This window comes from Myotis davidii, unplaced genomic scaffold (assembly GCF_000327345.1).
Source record: "Myotis davidii unplaced genomic scaffold, ASM32734v1 scaffold150, whole genome shotgun sequence".
NCBI lineage: Eukaryota > Metazoa > Chordata > Mammalia > Chiroptera > Vespertilionidae > Myotis > Myotis davidii.
In genome coordinates, this window is record NW_006283437.1 from 328,675 (window position 1) to 348,880 (window position 20,206).

General features: G+C 48.3%; 1 protein-coding gene across 1 annotated transcript in view; it reads left to right on the forward strand.

Annotated features, from left to right (window-relative positions):
- ARHGAP17 (Rho GTPase activating protein 17) overlaps positions 1-20,206 on the forward strand; it is a 46,353-nt gene that overhangs the window by 8,667 nt on the left and 17,480 nt on the right. Inside the window, 11 exon segments of the mRNA XM_015563973.1 lie at positions 17-128; positions 494-570; positions 2,249-2,360; positions 6,107-6,175; positions 6,332-6,413; positions 10,458-10,585; positions 11,386-11,497; positions 12,127-12,208; positions 14,323-14,403; positions 16,144-16,257; positions 18,601-18,692. Coding sequence (XP_015419459.1) covers positions 17-128; positions 494-570; positions 2,249-2,360; positions 6,107-6,175; positions 6,332-6,413; positions 10,458-10,585; positions 11,386-11,497; positions 12,127-12,208; positions 14,323-14,403; positions 16,144-16,257; positions 18,601-18,692 — 1,061 coding nt within the window.

Consider the following 20,206-nt stretch of genomic DNA (forward strand, 5'->3'; position numbering starts at 1 on the left):
GCATCTTGTTTCGTAGGAGGATGCTGGAGACGTGTGGAGATGCTGAGAATCAGCTGGCTCTCGAACTCTCTCAGCACGAGGTCTTTGTTGAGAAGGAGATTGTGGACCCGCTGTGTGGCATAGCAGAGGTGGGTGCTTTGGTGCGGGCTGGGCAGCAAGTAGTTCTCTTGTGTCTGCAACTTTAACAATAATCAGTGCCTTTGACATGCACTTCTTTTTGGAAATTCAGGGAGTGAATTGATGGTTAATAATCCTTTGGCAAAGAGAAACCGGGAGTTCTATTGCTCGCTATGACATGTGCTGACCACCAGGGGGCAGCAGCCAGGGAAGGGAGGCCCCGGCCGGCCCTGATCTCTGGCCAGGCCTAGGGTCCCTACTCGTGCATGAATTTCGTGCACTGGGCCTCTAGTTTGTAAATAAATACTGCACTTTTAAATGTTAAACCAGAAACCCAAAGCTCATCCCAATTGGTGTGAGGTATGTTTTTTTCTAGGTGGAGATTCCCAACATCCAAAAACAGAGGAAACAGCTTGCCAAGTTGGTGTTAGACTGGGACTCAGTCAGAGCCAGGTAAGGAAAGCTAGAAGAGCAACCAGTAAGGTGGCATCATGCCACCTCCCAGCCACCTTCCCCAGTGTGGGTGACAGAATGCTGTATGGACAGTTGAAAGTTGTTGCAGGTTCACCCACCTGACATGCTTACACCGGCCTTTAGTTAGGCCTCATTCTCCCAGCCGTGGCAGGAGGGATGGTGTTAGACCAGCCTGGTCTTAGTGCACCAGTAATGAAAAGGGACAAGAAAGAAAAAAGAGACTTGAGTGTCTTAAAGTGGCAGGCAGTGCCAGGAGCATTGCTCTTGGCAAAGCAGAGTGTGGGAATAATTAGATCTGTGATTTCAGCAGCTCCTGAAGGGCCCAGTGTGTCAAAGCCCCTGTGTGGTTATGATCACCTTCACAGTCAAACGCCGTGCTCCGGAGGGAGGCACTGGTGGAAAACTAAGTGACCCCCAAGGCCTGCTCGCTTGTGGGCTGGTGTCGTATGACCAGTCTCCTGCTTCATGGCCTGGCCGCAGCCGCAGTGCCGTTCTTGAGCACGCTTGTATCAGTGACCTCCCTGGGTTTCTCCCTGGGCCTGAGCGGGGGTAGGAAGGCAGCCACCACACCAGGCCTTTTCTCACACGGGTTGGCAAACCTCTGTGAAGGGCCAGGTAGTAAATGTTTTCGTCTCTGCAACTCAGATGGTTCCTGTTGCAACTGCTCAGCTCTGCTGGTGTAGCATAGAGGCAGCCCTGGACAATCGTACATGAATGAGCATGGCTGTGTTCCAATAAAACTTTATTTACAAAACCACTTGGCTTTGCTACACCTGCTTGTTAGCTCTTACCTCTCACTGCAGTCCTGTCTGGCAGACATGGCGACATAGCTGTCCTTGACTGAGTTTCTTCATGTCAGGTGCTTTCCCCGCAGCTTAGCAAGCTGTAACTGCTCCCTTCCTCGCTCCTGAGCTGCCGTTGGCTATCATGTGCACCACTGATTGCTGTTTGCTTGGGAGGCGGGGAGAACCACCACTCCATCACATGTCCTCAGTTATCACCCCGCTCCCTGAACCCCATATTGCTGTAGCACAATGCTGTTTTTTTGTTTGTCATTTTTACTTACTATAAAAGGAACATAAATATTCCGCGTTACATTTGAGATTTGCTGTAGATTTGTCTTCAGAATATTCCTTGTAAGTGTTTTCAGTTCTTAAAGTGCTTCCATTGCTACGGCTTGGCAGGTACAGCACTGCATGACTGGGGTTCTGGCTTTTACTTGCTGCAAGTAATCACAGCCCAGGATGGTAGTAGGAAGAGGTCTCAAGAAATGCAAGTGCATCGCATTATCAATGGTACAGGGAACATTCCAGATCAAGGCAGGGGGGCAGGGGTATTTCATGGCAAGAATTCCATGACTAGAAACTAGCAAAGGGGTTTTGTGGTCTGAGGTTCAGTGGTGGGGCCTGTGTGAGACAAGATGTGGTCAGTCCTGCCGGGAGCAGACAGCTACTCCCAGCACTGTAGTTCCTGCGTGGCGGAAGCTCTTTTGCCTTCTTCCATTCCTAGCGGGTAAACTTAAGAGAAGCTGGCGTCCTAGGTACTGGCACCTATCCCAGGTAGAGTCCGTTTTAGGGAAGGAGCCTGTCTCCCTGACGTCCCTGAGACTGAGTATGTAAGCTGGTTCTCAGGTACTGACTACCCTCGTGCTTTGCAGGTGGAACCAGGCTCACAAATCTTCAGGAACCAACTTTCAGGGGCTTCCATCAAAAATAGACACCCTGAAGGAAGAGATGGACGAAGCCGGGAATAAAGTAGAACAGTGCAAGGTGTGAGAACATGTGTTTGCATCAATCTTTTGGTTTTTGCAAATGGTGGATGAAAGGTCATATGTTGCAAATTATTTAATATTTTACATAATTTCTATCAAAATACTTTAAATAACATTAAAGGTGGTTTTAATTTTTTCTTTATTTTTTAAAACTCTACCTTCCTTTATAACCAGAATAAAATATTACTTTAAAAAAGTCAAGTAATACCTTTTTTAAAACTTGGCAAAAATGCCTAAGCTTATTTAAAATAAAGAATAGGTGTCCAACTGGTGTGGTTTGGTGGTAAGCATCGATCTCTGAATCAGGTGGTCACTCTGATTCCTGGTCAGGGCACATGCCCGGGTTGCGGGCTCAATCCCCAGTGGGGGGCGTGCAGGAGACAGCCGATTAGTGATTCCCATCATTGATGTTTCTATCTCTATCTCCTCTCCCTTCCTCTGAAAGCAATAAAAATATATTTTTTTAAAAAAAGGAATATGTCCCCTGACTGGTTTGGCTCAGTGGATAGAGCGTCGGCCTGCGGACTGAAGGGTCCCGGGTTCGATTCCGGTCAAGGGCATGTACCTTGGTTGTGGATACAAACCCCAGTCGGGAGGAGTTTGCAGGAGGCAGCTGATCGATGTTTCTCTCTCATCGATGTTTCTAACTCTCTATCCCTCTCCCTTCCTCTCTGTAAAAAAATCGATAAAATATATATATAAAAAAAGGAATATGTGAAGAAAAAGGAGAGCAAAACATAAAGTTACAGCAATTTAGACAATGCACAATAGATTGGATTTTCTAGAACGAATGTGATCATATTTAAAGATTAAATTTATAGTAAAGGCATCATTGTATGTCCGTAGGGAAGGGAAGGATTATTTTTTAAGTGTTGCTAGGACAGTTGGTTTATAATTAGGGAGAAGCAGAACTTTGTATGTCATAAATTAAATTTCAGATCAGATGGTTAAGTGACCTCATTCTCTGCATTTATCCATGAAAATAAATGTTTATTCCACATGTTATTTGAGGTGGTAAAGAAATAGGTCTTTAGGATGACTTGTAAGATGATCGACTTGGACCTTTCCTCCTCCTATTATTCAACTTTTTCCAAAAATGGCCTCTTTATTCTACTGGATAAGGTTAAGTCTGTTATATTTCAGCTAATTTGGGTCCAGTGATAACATAGCAAACCTTGATCAGTTAACTGTAGTAAAACGACTTGTTTAAAATAATATAGTGGATAAGAATTAAACTCCCAAAGTCATGGCATGGCCTTGCATGTAAAGAGTTGATATTCAGAGCAGTCCTTTGATAAAGTAGCCTCATACACTGACTCCTGTTGAGAATACCAGTGTCATCCGCGCAGCAGTTTCACTGTATCTGATGTAACCTAGGTCTTGGCTGTTAGCTACTTCTTACACAAAATTTGGTTAGATGTTTGGGGAGTCCTAACTGGTACACTATGGCTGATGTCTCTTCTCTAAACTTCCACACCATGGCTTGTCATTTCAGGGGTGACAATCTATGAAACTATTCTCTTTCTCTCTTTATGCTAACTTCTGGGTAATTCCCTGAGATCTCTTCTGTGTCACTGACTTGTTAGTTGTGTTTGAATTGCTGTTTAATGAATTCACATTGAATTTTAAATTTCATTGAGTATATTTTTCTCTTCTAAAGTTCTCATTCTTCAAGCCTGCCTTTTTTATACTGCAGTCTTCTTCAGTACTTATTTTATGTGTGCTTATTTTAACAGTCTGGCAATTCTGTTTTCAGAAGTTCTCTGGGAGAGTGGTGCGCTTGTGCTCTATGGTGGATTGTTTGCTCCTGTGTTTGCGATTTTGTATTGTAAGCTCATTTTAAGAGGGACTTACTTTATCTGTGGGGCTCCCGGGGATTCGCAGAGCATTTATTACTACTATGGGCCATTTTTAACTCAACTTTCTTAGTTGGAAGATTCCTGGACCCTCATGAAAGCAGGTCTATGTTTATGAGATCTCAGGGAGATGTTTTACTGTTCCAGACCTGCTGAGTGATTCCTTCCATGACCCGCGTGCAGTAGGGTTCGGTATCTGAAAGAGGAGCCGCACAACAAATGAACAAAAATACACAAGATAATTTTGCAATACCGGGGGACCAGGCGGGCAAGTCCGGAAAGACTTCCTCCTGTGGAAAGACTTCCTCCTCCCGCTTTGCTCAGGACCCAGAGCCCAATCCCAAACAGGTATCGTCTATGATGTCTGTGCCTGCTTAGCGAGTTTTCCTAATCCGCTCTTGAGAATACCGTTTCAGAAATGTTATCTTTATGGGTGACATGCATGCACCTGTCTCAGTTACTTCCTCACCTCACCAGGCCCAAGAATTCATTTTCTGTCCTCTGGTCCCACATGACTGCTGGACTCAAACACCTTGGCTACCATAATTAGCACAGACTCTCACCAAGTCATTCCCACTCAGCTCTGTGCATGTCAGGGTTTTCCTCCCTCCATCTATCCATCTTCCCTTCCTCCTTCCTTTTCTCTCCCTCTCTCCCTCCCTTCCTCTCCTTACTCTTTCTCTTTTTCTTTTTTGTTTTTTTTTGTGTGTGTTTTTTGGGGTTTAAATTCTTTGGGGGCGGGTGGGGACGGGTCTGGTGGAGATCCATGAATTTACTTTGTTAAATTCCTAGTTGTCTATTACTCCTAACTAGCATTTTCAGATTTTTTTTTAATAAACAAGGAGCCTTCATGTGAATTTTATGCACCTTGATGCTAAAAATAGAAAGTAGTACATTAAATATATATGAAATTCTGATGTGCATATATATATGAAAATTGTCTATATATATATATATATATATATATATCCAATTGTCTAATCTATCACTTTTTTAAAAACTGTTTAACTTTTATTTATTTTTTAAAACTTTTTTAATTGATTTTAGACAGAGAAGAAGGGAGAGGGAGAGAGGTAGAAATATCAATGAGAGAGAATCATTGATCAGCAACCTCCTGCGCACTCCCCACTGGGGATTGAGTTTGCAACCCAAGCATGTGCCCTGACCAGGAATCAAACCCATGACCTCCTGGTTCATAGGCCGACGTTCAACCACTGAGCCACACCAGACAGGCCTGTTTAATTTTTGTGTAAATCATTTACATTAATTAAAAAATATCAAAATATAAAATAATGTATATTAAAGTTTTTCTTCCACCCTTTTCCTCCTCCTGCCTAATTTTCACCACCTCCAACAGGTAACCACTGCTACTGATTTTCGTTTTTCTTCTAGAGATATGCTATATAATAAAAGACTAATATGCAAATTGTCCCCTCGACCTGGAGTTTGACTAGGGGCCAAGGCCGGCCGGCCAGCCAACCTCCCTACCTCGTCCCCTGACCCCGGCCTGTCCTGATCGGCCAATCAGGTGGGCCGGCTGGACCCCACCCATGCATGAATTCATGCACCAGGCCTCTAGTTTTTATATAATTATGGCAAAAAAATATATAACATTTTTTTCTTTTTACCGAGTAATAACATACCATAAGTAGGGCTCTGTTCTTCACTTCTTAACAGTGTATTAACTACATGCTGTGGAGGTGTTTCCATGTGCATCCCTCATAAGTTTCCTCGTTTGTTTTCTTTGTCTCCACATCTGGTTGTCCATCACCTGATGGACGCTCCGTCTGCGCTGTTTCCATCCTGTTTTGCGAGAGGAGCTCCCAGAGGTTAATTCTAGGTGCCATTTCCTACAGCTGTTTCTCAGTAACGTGTCTTCTCTCACCAGGACCAGCTGGCAGCAGATATGTACAGCTTCATGGCCAAAGAGGGGGAATACAGCAAGTTCTTTGTCACGGTAAGCCCTTGGCCTTGACAGAATGGTAGTGTGTAAAAACGGAGTCATTTTGGGTTTTTTTGCAAAAGATTTTATTTTTAGTTTTGCTCAGCCATTGTGTGTGTGTCCATCCATTGCTAACATGACTTTTGTTTTTGAATGTGGGTCTGTTCTCAGTTATTAGAAGCCCAAGCAGATTACCATAGAAAAGCATTAGCAGTCTTAGAAAAGGCCCTTCCCGAAATGCAAGCCCATCAAGGTAACGTAACCTGCGTGCTGGCTGCTGCCTCCTCTGCGCCTCTCCTCTGCCCTGCCCCAGCCCTCTGCATGCCTTTCCTGTGGGTGCAGCCTGGCCCGGAGCTCCCAGTGCCCAGCACAGTTTCGTCTTTCCGGGCTGCATTCTCTAATTTCTCCTAACCCCAATTAACATGCTAATGGGACATGTAAACGTCTTCTGGGATCTTCAGTTGAAAGGAGAACTGGACTCTTTGGGGGAGGGGGAGTTCCTGGTGGTTTTCTCTTCTATCTAGGCTTGACACATTCTAGCCCCTGACGACCTTGTCCCAGTTCAGTGATCAGTCCCATGGGCTTGATTCTGACCCTGTGACTCCATGAGCATACATCCTAGGGAAAATGGTTTGGAATTTGCAAAGGGAATTCTAGAAGCCAGTCCGTGGTGCTCCATCATCGGGCACTTTTTTGATGACTGAGCGGTAAGACGGCGGCCACGCCGTTCAGCCCTCCTCCGTGTCTGGACACGGGCCCTTGTGCTCGTCAGCACGGGTTCTTTGCCCACCCTTTCAAGCATATGGCAGCTTCTACCCACCGTGATGAGTGGATGTTTAGTTTGGTTGATATACTGAACATGAAGCTTTTGGTTCTAATTCTCTCTGACTTGCCATCAGCACTTGCTAGCAGAGATGAGAGGACATGGCTGAGGCAGAAGTGCAGCGCCTGGTCCTACTCTACTGTTTGACCTGACGTTTGGAGCTTAGGTTCTCCCTGCACAACCAGTGTCTGGAGCGGAGAGGAGGAAGCCAGGTGCTGGGTGTGGTCACTGTGATGGTGAAAGAGTGAGCAAGTGTGCGGGTAGGGTGTGTGCTGCAGGTGTGCACACACTCACCCTCAAGAGTTCTACTTCACTCAATGGTAGGGGGCCCAGCAGGTTGGGCTTTGTGGCTGCAAGTTTCTAGACAGGAATTGGGCAGTTCTGCGTCCTGATGACCGCCGAGTCCGACCTTTAGCCATCTCGGTGCGTGTGACTGCTTGGCCGACCCTTCTCCACAGGACGAGCTGCCCTGGCTCTTCTGGGATCCCGTTTCCTAGTTCCCGCCTGATGGGCGGGAGCCACAGTCAGAGCAAAGAAGCTGCGGCGAGCATTCAGCCTCGCACAGCACGGGCAGAGCACAGAGAGCGTGTGTTCATGGGACGCCTACTGCGTGCAGGGCTGCAGAGGACCAAGTAGCAAACATCTTGTTGGAAGAGTTGATTAACAAGCACACAAAGAAAAGATTTATTTAGCAGTCCTTTCTTTTTTTTCCTTTCATTCTATTTTTCCCCCAAGCCTATTTTCCCTAGAGAAGTATGTCAGAAAGTCATGGGAGGAAGAGTGGGGAGGGGCAGGGTGAGGTGGAGTAAGGGACGCTGGTGGGGGCACAGCTGGTGACGGGAATGTGATCTTTTCTCTCCCTGAGGTTGCCTCCACCTCAGCCTGATTCAGCCTCTTCCACCTCTGCCTGTCCTATCTGCCTCTCATCTTAGCCTGTCTCCCTCTTCCTTTTTCTTCTTCTCTGTTTTCAGAAAGACTCAGAGTATCCTCAGGTAGGGAAAACTCGACTCCACTGCCCCATGCCCCTGTGTGCCCCGATCTCACACTCAGCTGGCCTTTGGTTAGTGTCCCCTTCAACCTTCTCCTTCCTCTACTGGTGGGATCTTGGAGTGAATGACTCATCTCCACCTGCCACTGCATCTTCTTACCTCCTTCCCACTCCCGAACACTGCAGGCTGGTTTCTGCTCCTAATCACTCTGCTAGTTAAAAAAACAACAATAGCCCTGACTGGTTTGGCTCAGTGGATAGAGCGTTGGCCTGTGGACTGAAGTGTCCTGGGTTTGATTCCGGTCAAGGGCACATGCCCAGTTGTGGGTTCGATCCCCAGTAGGCAGCATGCAGGAGGCAGCCAATCAATGATTCTTTCTCATCATTGATGTTTCTATTTCCCTCTCCCTTCCTCTCTGAAATCAGTAAGAATATATTTTTAAAAAACACAGAAAACGCTAATTCCGAAGGAGCAGTGACCTCATGTCCTGGCGCTTGATGTGACTTGGGCCATTTCTTCCTTGTTCAAGTTTTCCCTCATTTCACTCAATTGCTTTCTTTTACTCTTAGGGCTATATTTTCTCCATTTCTGCCCCCACCCCCTTTTCCAGGGCCTGGTCCTTGCTCTTGAGTTCTTCTCTCCCCCCTCCAGCCCTCCCTCATCTCTTTCCCCTTGCACCCCCGATTCTGACCACCTCCACTCTCGCTTGCGGCTCCCTCTCACCAGCTGTCTTCTGCAGGCCCTGCTTCAACTGTGGGAGCAGCTCCTCCTTCCCTGCTCGCTCCGCGGTCGGTTCTGCCCATTTCCCTCTGCAGGGCCTGCTGTGGGGTGATATGTGAATTCCCAAGCTCCTGGTCTTTCCTCCGTCCATCTTCCCGGTTCGTTTACTTCTTGTTTGTCTTCTAAGCCCCAAGCTCTTCGTCAAGACACCTTCTCCCACAGCAGAATCCAGCAGCGAGCCTGTCTCGGAATTGCTCTCATTGTATGCTCTACACCAGAAGTTGCAAACTGCCATATCTTGTTAAACATTTTTAAACTACTTCATCATTTAAAACCAGACTCTTTCCTTACCAATCCCAATCCTGGCTTCCCTTGGAAGTTCAGAAGGTCTGGTGACCCAGGGTCTGCTTGTTGTGTGCAGCATGGGATGGCTCTGAGGGCAGCTGCGGCCTTTTGGGAGACCCTGTGCTCCCTCCCTCATTGAGCACCGACGGGGCGGGGCCCGCCTGGCCCCATAGAGACCACGCCTGTGCCCTTGTCTGCCGTCTTTCTGCCCTGATGCAGCAAACGTGTCTTGTCTTGTTCGTTGCTGGTATATGTTCACATGTGTGTCCTGTACTTTCTTCACAATTAGATTGCTCTCACACTGAGGGGGGGCTCTGAGCTCGGGTGCTGTGCAGTGCCTGGCACATAGTAGGTATGTTGTTTGAGAGGCCAGCAACCTTGGTGGAGTTTGCTCCAGGAGCTGTTTCTAGATCAGTGGTTCTCACATTTCAGCAGGCAGGGGGTTAGGACACAGTGTTTACTAGAAAGTTCCTGCAGGGCTCGGGTGACAGGTGCCTTGGCCCAGCCTCCCTGGGTGGTTCTGCTGTTTCCCCCCAGAAGGGTCAGTGGCCGTGTTCTGCCCACATCAAGGATCATTGCTTTAGATAAAAAGGACAAAGCAGTCCCAGTAAGATCTGGCCTCTGAGGGGCCATCACAGAGCTCTGTGCCTGCGATGGGCCAGGCCCCTGGCTGCTCTTTTTGTTAGTAATTCCACTCACCGGACTGGACCAGAGACGGGGTTCCTGACACTTCAGAGAGTGGCCTGCTCTCTGATTTTGTCCCCTGCCCCCTCCATCACCTCGTTCCTCAGCCTCTGCCCACCTTTCTCCATGGACTTGTGGGGGTTTTCACTTCTTCCCCATCTGCAGCTCAGGCAGTGGGCTCTGCACCTGCTCTTACCTGTGGGTGAGCGCCAGGGACACAGCACACTGTTCCATCCTACATGCAAGTAGCAAAGTGGCTGCAGGGCGAATGCCCACTGATGATGGTAGGAGGTGGGAGGAGGACGGAAGCCCTTCCTGTCGCTGGGAAGAGCTAAGTGCTCCTCATTGGAGCGTTTCTGCCAGCTGGTTCCCTCCGCGCCTCAGGCAGCGCTAGGTCCCGCAGGCCAGGCCAGCCCCTTGCTGCCCGCCTGGCTCCCTGCAGCCCTTCCGGGAGTCTTGTTTCTGTTCTCCTGCTCTATTGGATGTGTTTCTGCCACACTGCCTTAACTCTGTGTGGTCCCAGCAGAACCTGTGACCTGAAAATAAACGGTGCCTGTGTGCTGTCAGCACGGCTTCCAGCCTCGCTGCTGTGGGCCTGCGATCAGCAGTGGGAAGCACTGCCCGTCCTAGTTCTGCGTCCGAGGTCACACTGGCCATGTCCAGTCCTGTGGTCGCCTGGGGGCAGCACGTTGATGCCGCAGGGTTGTCGGATCTTACTGACAGTTTGCTGCTCTAGATAAGTGGGCGGAGAAGCCAGCCTTCGGGACGCCATTGGAGGAACACCTGAAGCGGAGTGGCCGCGAGATCGCGCTGCCCATCGAAGCCTGTGTGATGCTGCTGCTGGAGACGGGCATGAAGGAGGAGGTGAGGGCACGGCCGGGCTCCGGGCTGCACTGCCGAGATGTGCAGCAGGGCGGGCCTCCACTTTTCTCCCTGTGACCCCAGCACAGCACCCGAATGGGCTAAGGTTCCCCAGCACACCCTGTGCTGCCCCTCCCTGCAGCCCACTCCGATAGTTCCATGCGGCACTCTGGCTGTGCTGCATGGGAATGAGTGGCATGGTCACTGAGGGACCAGAGCTCCATGAGTTGCCGCTTGTGTAGCAGTCTTAGATTTGTGTGGTACGCAATTGTCAGGGGGCGGGGTGAGGGGAGTTGGCTCTGTCTTCAGAGAGTAGAGACCAGGGCATTGCTAGCCATCCTACAAACACAGGACAGCTTACAGCACAGACTCCTCTGGCCCAAAGGTCAGTGCCGCTGCGGTTGAGAAACCTGGACTAGGTTCCTGGCCCAGTGTCTTCGTAGTTCACTTGTTGACCCTTCGTGGGTTTTCCTCTCTTACGTATATGTAGGGCAGTGAAAGAGGCTGGCAGTTCAGTCTTACAATTTTTCCCGAGGCGTCCATTTTAAAAAATATTTCTAAGTTTAACAAATCTATAGCATCACCCTTATGGAAGTATGGTACATTGTTTTTAAATAGATTTCTAATGGGCACCGGTATTTTAGCAATGGGGCAGGGCAAGTACTACTAGGTGGGCAGTGTGGCCCTGCCTGCAGGCGACATGTGCTGGCCGTGGGGCTGGAGGTCCTCCGTCAGGGTCTTACTGCGGCTCAGTGCCGGCTCCCAACTCGAACTTGATGCTAATGGCTTCGCATTGTCTTTAGGGCCTTTTCCGAATTGCGGCTGGGGCCTCCAGATTAAAGAAGCTGAAAGCTGCCTTAGACTGTTCTACTTCTCACCTGGATGAGTTTTATTCAGACCCCCATGCTGTAGCAGGTGAGCTCCAAGGAGTGCCCCCCAGTGGTGGGTGAGTCTCAGATCACCCGGGTACCAGTGTTGATTGTTGTTTTAAGTGAAATGGCTCCTTCTAGGCTTAAGCTACAAAAGGGAAAAAGTAGATACACACTCACACCTTTTCTATTCCTGTGGGGTTTTTTCCTGGTTATCACGTAAAGGTGAAGGTGGCTTATAACCCAGGTCTTTGGAGGCGTGCTTGTATTTTCTCCCCTTCTCTCACCTTCACATGGTGCTCAGCCTGGGGAAGTGCTGTCTGTTAACGTGGTGACTCAGAAGCTGAGTTGATTTTCACTGGTCTCAATATACAGGGGAGGCAAAAGTAGGTTTACAGGTGTGCGTATGTGAAACACCACAGTTTATTGTATAATGTTTCTTAATTATTGTATTATTTTCCATACGAACGACTGTATACCTACTTTGCCCCGCTCTGTATGTGGCAAGGCAGAGATTGTTTTAGGGGCATTTTATTCTTTAACCTTTCCCAGCAAGTCATAATTTGTTCTATATAGTTGGAAAATTACAGTTGAGATCATTTAATTTTGCAAAGTAATACGTCCTGAGAGCCCAGCTCCCCTTTGTATCCTCAAAGAGAGTGCTCCTGCCTCCAGGTGCTTTGAAATCCTACCTGCGGGAGCTGCCCGAGCCGCTGATGACCTTCCAGCTGTATGAAGAATGGACGCAAGTTGCCAGGTAAGTTCAGGAGCACTGAGTTTCAAAAGGTAAAGGAAGTGAAGCACTGTTGTGTCCCATTTGTAAATTGTCTTGCCCTCCTGGGTGGGAAAAGAACATTACCATAGCATAGTTGTTAAATAGGCTGTGCCTCAGTTCTGAAGGTTACGATGAAAATACTGCAGATTGTGATTCTTACGTGGGAAGGTCGCCACTTGGGCATTGACGTAAATGTGCCATTTAGTGGATGAGGACGTACAGTGGTGCCCACATTATGGTTGTCTGGTCAAAGCCCCTTTCATATTGAAGAAAACCCTGTCACTGGGGATACATGTTGTACCGGCCAGTGCCTGTTGAGCTGCGTGGGAACTCAGCTGTGCATAATGTCACGTTGACATTGGACATAATTGGTCATAAAAGTTCATACTTCCTGGGCATGTGCTGTGTCTGAGTACTGTACTGATCTAACACCTATCGCCTCCTGTGATCCGTAGCTAATAACTTAACAGCGGATGTTACCATGCTCGTTTCACAGAGGAGGACACTGAAGTTGAGGAAGTCTCAAACAGTAGCAAGTAGTGGGCAGAGCTGGGATTCAGACCCAGGCCTGTGTGACACAGAGAGTAATGTGCATAGGGAGTACTGTGCTCCGTCTTTGTCTCGTCCCTCCATCCCCACCTCACCTGTCGAGGAGTAGTTGGTTTTAAGCAGAGCAGAATTGTTTGAAAAGTCCTAGAGCAGGGGGTCCTCAAACTACGGCCCGCGGGCCACATGCAAATACAAATATTTTGGTTTTTTACTTCAAAATAAGATATGTGCCGTGTGCATAGGGATTTGTTCATAGTTTTTTTTTAAACTATAGTCCGGCCCTCCAACGGTCTGAGGGACAGTGAACTGGCCCCCTGTTTAAAAAGTTTGAGGACCCCTGTCCTAGAGCCTTCTCACTGCTCGCCACCCTGCCTCCTAGTCTCGTCCCTCCTCTTAAAGGTGCCTAATTCCTCATCCCTGAAGAAAGGAGAACAGACTTCCCCCCCTTCCCGTCCTCAGACACTGTCACCCGCTCCCTTAGAAGTAAGCCATTGCTCTGATCAGTTACAGTGCAGGGATGGGAGACCATCCCTTGTCACTTTCACTAGGGATTTGCGTGGAGCTTTTTCCCTCTATCTGTGGAGTGAGACTTTGTCCCTGTAGACGGTGAGGATTTTAAAGTCAGAGCAAGTTCCTGGTCGTGGTTGTCTCCCTGGAGCCCGCCTGGGCCTCAGCCTGATGTGAGCATCATGTTTGTGGGACTGGGTGATGGGGCCTGACACTGCCAGGCAGGGGAGAGCTCTGGGCTTTCTTTTACGGGGTCACTGCCCGGCCCCCTAAACCGTGACTGTTCTCTGTTCTGAGACTCTCACACTCGTCCCTGTGAGGAAATGTGCTTTTAAAGAAGGTGTCTGTCTTTTGGTGTGTGGGTTCAGTGCCTGAGAATGATCAGTGCAGGCCACCGGTCCACCCCAGTGACACATCACCTGGCCTTGAGTATAACTTCACTTAACACTGCCCATAACTCTCCAGACTGGCTCGGCGGTGGAGGACGTATTGATAACTTCGGACACTGCCTCCCACTGGTGGCCGGAGTGGACTCTGCCCTGTGGGCTGCGGGCTGGCCCTTTTGTGTCTGAGAGTTTGCACATTGAGCCTGCAGAGCAGAAGCGGGCTGGCTGCCTGGAGCCTTGGCGCGAGATTGGGAGGGCACGATGGGGCTGCAGCCTGGGTGTGGCCGCTCCTCTGTGCCGCACCGCGTGTAGGACAAGGGATCTGGGCTCCGTGTCGCCCTGCGTGGGCACACATTTTCTAGAGAGTTCTCAGTGGTGCCCTGTCTCTGGTGTGCCAGGCATTGACTGGTCTAGGGGATGCGCATGGTTGTACCCCTGAAACTCCCATCACGCGGCAGGACCAGCCTTACTCAGCTTTGCACATCAGGAGATTGAGTCTTGGTGAGGTCAGTGAACTGCTCAGTTCAGTCGTTTGTTGGTATTTGACTCCAAATCTGTTTGCTCTCCATCAGTGGAGGCATCACTGTTTGTAGCATATGGCCAGGGTTACTATATGACTTTCCGTAAGTGGTTATGGATAACATGTTTTCTTAGTGTGCAGGATCAAGACAAAAAACTTCAAGATTTATGGCGAACATGTCAGAAGTTGCCACCACAAAATTTCGTTAACTTTAGGTATGTATGATGGACATTCTGTAAATAAAGCCACCAAACTACAGTGACTCAACATGAGAATCTGTTAATCGCAGCGGAGAGGCTGTTTAATGCAAGCATGCTGGCACACACCCAGAGTGCGGGGGTCCCTGGGGGTGCTGGGAGGAAGGGAACCTACGTGTACTGTGGCCTTTCTGGAGCACATCGGCGTTCATGGGTAAGCTGCCCAGTCATTTCACCCCGCAAGTCACCGAGGACAAAAGTCTTGTGGAAGGTTCGGTTGACTGTAGGATTTGAAGTCTAAATTGCCTAGTAGATAAAGGGTAAAAAGTGATCAATAGTTGTACTTTCTGTAATATCTTCCATATATGCTACATAGTTTTGAATAGAGCATAAATCATCCTAAGTAAAATTTCAGGAAATGGACATTGTATGTTATTTTATGGAATAACTCTGTTTCTAAGAAAATTTACCATAGGATAAAGTTCTGGAGTTTAACCTCTATTTTCCATCTCATTTAAAATGTGGCTTCGAAGAAGGGGAGAGAGAAGGAAAAAGGGTGGCCGTTGGCAATGGAGTTGTTTAAAATCAAAGAATATTTTGTAAGAGGACGGGGTCCAAAGTGGCACAGACTTTCCTGGTGAAATGCCTGGCATGTTACCTGACGTGCTCCTCAGTCCTGGGGTCCGTGGCTGAGCCAAGGAAACACCCTCTCCGTACCCGAGGCTCGGCCTTGGGAGAAGGTCGGTGCTTGTGCTGGCCCTCGCTGGCTCGTGGGCACATCTAGCGTGGCATTGCGGTGCTCTTGCCCGGTTCCGAGTCCGTCCCGGTGTTTGGTACTTTGGGATCTGGCCTTTCATTTTATTTTCCTCTTTATAATGTTTACCAGTTGTCTTTTGCATAGGGAGTACCTTTCCATGGCTCAGAGTTCAGAAAGTGTACAGTGAAAAGTCCTCTTCGCTCCTGTCCCTCATTCCCCTCCTGAGACACAGCACTTGGAGCCTCTCGGAGCCAGTGCCTGTGTCAGCAGATACATGCGTGCATCCATGCACACGTTTCCTTCTCTCAGCGCCCCCACTGTTTTCCAAAACCACATGGTAGCATATACTCTACATACCATTTTCCCCCTTGCCCTCTTTGCTTAATGTGCATCTTGGGGATTTTTCCATATCAGCACCTGGTCAATTTTCATGGCTGCATAGTATTCCGCTGTGTGAATCTATTGTTATTTATTTTATTAGCCCTCTATTGATATGTAGTTGGGTTCTTCATTTTTTTATAGTGCGAGAGAATACATTTATGTGGTAAACTGGGTATTTTTTCTAATTACAGCATGAGGCATTTTCACACAGTTCCCTTTAAGCAGCACACCCACATTTCTGTCTCCCTGTGTGTGTATGTGCTCCTGTTTTGTTTTTCTGAGTCTGTTGTTACTGTGTTCGTGTATATTGAGCCCCTGTGACTCCCGCTGTAACCAACTCAGGCAGAGTAGACAGCGCCTAAAGGAGAAATGGATTAGGAATATACAGCAGGTAGAGGTTGAATCACTGAGGTTGACTTCTGAGCTGTTTTCCACTTCCAAGCCCTAAATGTGTCCGTCCTCTGAAACGTGGAACACAGGAAATCTGTAAAGTGTTTAACCTGAGCTAGAGTCTGAGTTAGCTGCACCTGAGCACTCGGGGCCTGGGCGCGTGGGCAGGAAGATGCTATTTCTGCAACCTTTTCAGAGTTGGTGCTGTCCCCTTATCTTTTGCACCACAGGTATTTAATCAAGTTCCTCGCAAAGCTTGCTCAGACCAGTGACATCAACAAAATGACTCCCAGCAACATTGCCATTGTCTTAGGCCCTAACTTGTTATGGGCCAGAAATGAAGGGTAAGTAACCTTTCCCCATATCGGATTATGTTCATTTCTGCTTTCCACCTGACGGAAGAGTAGACTCAAGATACACATTCCAGTGTAAGGAGCACTTGGGCATGTTCTGAAGTTGATCTTTCCTTGAGCTGACATTCTCGAAACCCTCCTGTGAGCTGTTCCTGTCCCACATCTGGCCACACAGGGTGTGAGAGACGCCCCAGTCCTTAGAGGGCCCCGTCCTCAGGCAGTTGGACAGATAAGTGGCTCAGGGATCAGCTCTGCCTGCACACCTGTGTGCAGGTACCACAGGCATTACCAAGTCTGATGGCACTGGTGCTTGTTGAAGGGACACGGGTCAGCCTGAGTTCAGAGAGAGCTCTGCTCAGGAAGTGGCCCTGGAGCTGAACCTTGATAAATGGCTCCCTACAGTGGGTCCTGAATGAGCTAAGGTGTTGCAGGATGAAAGCACTAGATCTCTAATGAGGGGTGGGGGGGTGTTGCATGGGCTTATCAATGAGCACAGGTGACATGAGGCTGTGACTGACTGAGGTTAATGAAGCCAGAGCCAGGTCTCAAAGGCCTCGCGTATCTTGCTGAGGTGTTTGAAACTTCTTCTATGGGTCATGTCGGGAGGGTGTTCATCCACCTTTCTAAGCAGAGGAATGACGCAGGGCAGGTTGCATTGAGAAGGTGGCTTTGTTGGCGTTGAGAAGCATAGATGGAGTGGGGGAGGGGTCAGGGAGGTCAGTTAAAAAGCTCCGGGGAAACCACTAGCAGTGGCGTTTACTCTGATGGTGGCATTACGATGGTCTCGCTCAATCCTCACAAGTAACCTGTGGAGTGGGCGCTGTTGTCCTTGTTCTTACAGATGAGTCTGCAGCTTAGAGAAGACAAGCACTTTGCTTAGGGTTGCACAGCAGGGAAACGGTAGAGCCAAGATGCTGGCTACAGTCTGTCCCTCAGCTCCACCTCCCTTCCCTGCCTCCCATCGCTGCTGCTCAGCTGCGTAAAATCACAAGTGGTTCAAGTTTGCATTAAAAAGTGCCATGGCTTTCTGAGTCAGTCTTTCTACCTCTCATTCATTTATTTACTCGTGTGTGCCCAATCGTTTCAGAAAGTACTTGTAAGATTATTTACAAAGATCTGATATACAGTGAAGTGAAAGACAAGTAGAGATATAAAGTTAACTGCATACATCATATCTTATAGCAGATACATCCAGGTAGGCCAAGGAGTTAAATATAAAAAGTGATGCCATAAAGGTAAATATTTTTTAGCTTTTGAGATAAGAGAAGAATTTTCCAAACATAAAAGCAGTGCAAGAAACAAATTTAAAAATTGATGGATTTGGCTCTATAATAGCTAGAAACTTCTGTATGTCAGAAAGCTTCTAAGAAAATGGTAATTCACAAAGTAGGCAGGAGTTCCTCCAGAAATAGCCAGGATATCGGAAAGGTCCTGTGAGTCAGTAGACAAACAGCAGCTCCGCTCGAGGCCCAGGCGACCCGAATCTAGATGGGCAGGGGACCAGCAGGTGGAACTCGCCTTTGAAGCTGAAATTTGAAAGGAGCTAGAACTTTGGTTGGTTGGAAATTGGGGTGAAAGTACTCTTCCTACAGGGAAGGAAGGTCAGAGTGATAATAGAGGAGATAGGTTTGGGGCGGCCAGACCGGGACCCAGCTTCTTGGGAATACAGCGTCTTTGATAAAATAAATGAATACGATGTAATGCAACATGTTGAAAGATGGAGTTAAACGAGGTGAAGCGCTGCCGCGTGGTAGGCCTCAATGGCCACTGGGCCATTTGCACCCTGTTTGCTCTCATGGCGTTCTGACCCCAGACAGGAGCATGCTGGGTAGCGGAGTAACTATTCTCATTTATGCTCTTCCTTCTGATCTCTTTCCAGACACTTTCAGTTTGTGAACATGCACCTTGGGACCTGTTCATAAATATGACAGCCTTCTCAATACATGTAAAAGGGGGCTCACGTTTTCTGACATGACAGTGGGACGCTGTCACAATCCACGTCCTTGCTTCTGTCGTAGGTGAAATTGTTGCCTGTGATGTTGGGTCTCACCAGTCACTACCGTGGGTAACACCGTCCCCGTGGGCAGCACAGCCCTGTCCCAGCCAGTGTCAGCCCAGCACTGAGTACAGCCATCACAGGCTCCCTGGCAGTGTGACAATCTCAGGGCTGACTAATGGGGTGACCCAACGCACATAGCCCGGGCCTTGTGGACTTAACGTTTGCATTATTCTCAAATATCTCATCCTTTGAAAGTCGTAGGATGGCTCTGAGCCAGACCAGGGAAATGATAGGCTGCCCAGGGAAGCGTGTGAACTCTGTGCACTTCCTTGCAGGACGCTGGCTGAGATGGCAGCCGCCACCTCCGTGCATGTGGTTGCGGTCATCGAACCCATCATTCAGCACGCCGACTGGTTCTTCCCTGGAGGTAATTAGCTTTGCAGCTTCACTGGCTGCCAGAGCAACGCAATAATAGTGTGACAGTGTGAAAAGTCTTTTTCAAGGGCAAATGCATCAATAATCCTCTGTGATGGCATAATAGGTGTCTCTTTTTCATGTTTCTTTCCAGAACTGTTGTTTTGCATTTGTATTTTGACATCATGGTGACCCCATTATTTTGTGTTTCACTTAACACCAACCATTCATTTTCAGCGTATACTGAATACCCAGTAGGTGCCATATGTGTGCTGGTAAGACTTGCTGTCTTCCCTGGAGGAACTCGGACCACTGCAAGAGGCCACGTAAACAGATAAATTATAATACATGGCAAATTAGAAGGATAGGTGGGTGAACAGCGATTTGACAGACTCAGAGGTTGGGAAAGGAAGTCGGATTGCGTGATAGAGTGGCAGCACTGAACAGGCAGGAGTTTCCTCTGGAGGCAGGCTTTTTGTTTCTCTAGGCAGATGGTTGGCTTCGTGCAGAGTGGAGAGCAAGCAGGAAAGGTTGGCTGGGCCCATTCTGAGCTGGCTGTCAGGATTTGGATTTCATCCTCTAGACCAGGGGTGGGGAACCTTTCTCTGCCAAGGGCCATTTGGATATTCATAACATCGCTAGAGGCCCGGTGCACGAAATTCATGCACAGATAGGGTTCCTAGGCCTGGCTGGTGATCAGGGCCGATCACGGCCTTCTGGCTGCCAGCCAGGGCCTTCCTTCATTCCACGCCACCCCCTAGTGGTCAGCACACGTCATAGTGAGCGATAGAACTCCTGGTCGAACTCCCGTGGGGACACTTAGCATATTAGAGATATATATACACACACACACACACACACACACACACACATATACACATACATACATATACACACACACACACACACACACATATAAAATATAGACTTGCGGGCCATACAAAGTTATCAACTTAAAAATTAGCCTGCTATATTTGGTCTAACATTTAATTACTCACCCCTAATGCCTTGACAGGGCCAGACCAAATGATTTCTTGGGCCTTATACTGTCATGGGCCAGACATTCCTCACCCCTGCTATAGGCAATCAGTTTGTAAACTACCTACATTGCAGTCTTGGGATCTTAGACTCCATGACCCCTCTGAGGGTACTGGCTGGGCAAGTGTTGGAAGATTGGTCCACGTCTGGACCTCCCATCCCTACTTTGCCAGAGCAGCCCTGATGTCAGGTTCCCTGGAGTGTCAGTTCTGTGATGCCAGGGCCACGCTCATCTCCTCTAAAGAACCCACACCTCACGCCGGGAGGTTGCTCAGGAAATGCAGGATGGGTGAATGAATGAATGAGTGCACTTATACCTCGGTTCTCAGGGTCTCCCATCTCAAACAGTCCACTTCTCAACTGACAACCTGTTCGTGCTGATGCCTGTATGATCAGTCACGCATCTCTCAAGCAATAAATGGAGAGAATGCGCGAGCATGAGTCAGTACAGTTAACATCTCAGGAAATTGTGCTGTGAATATTTTTATG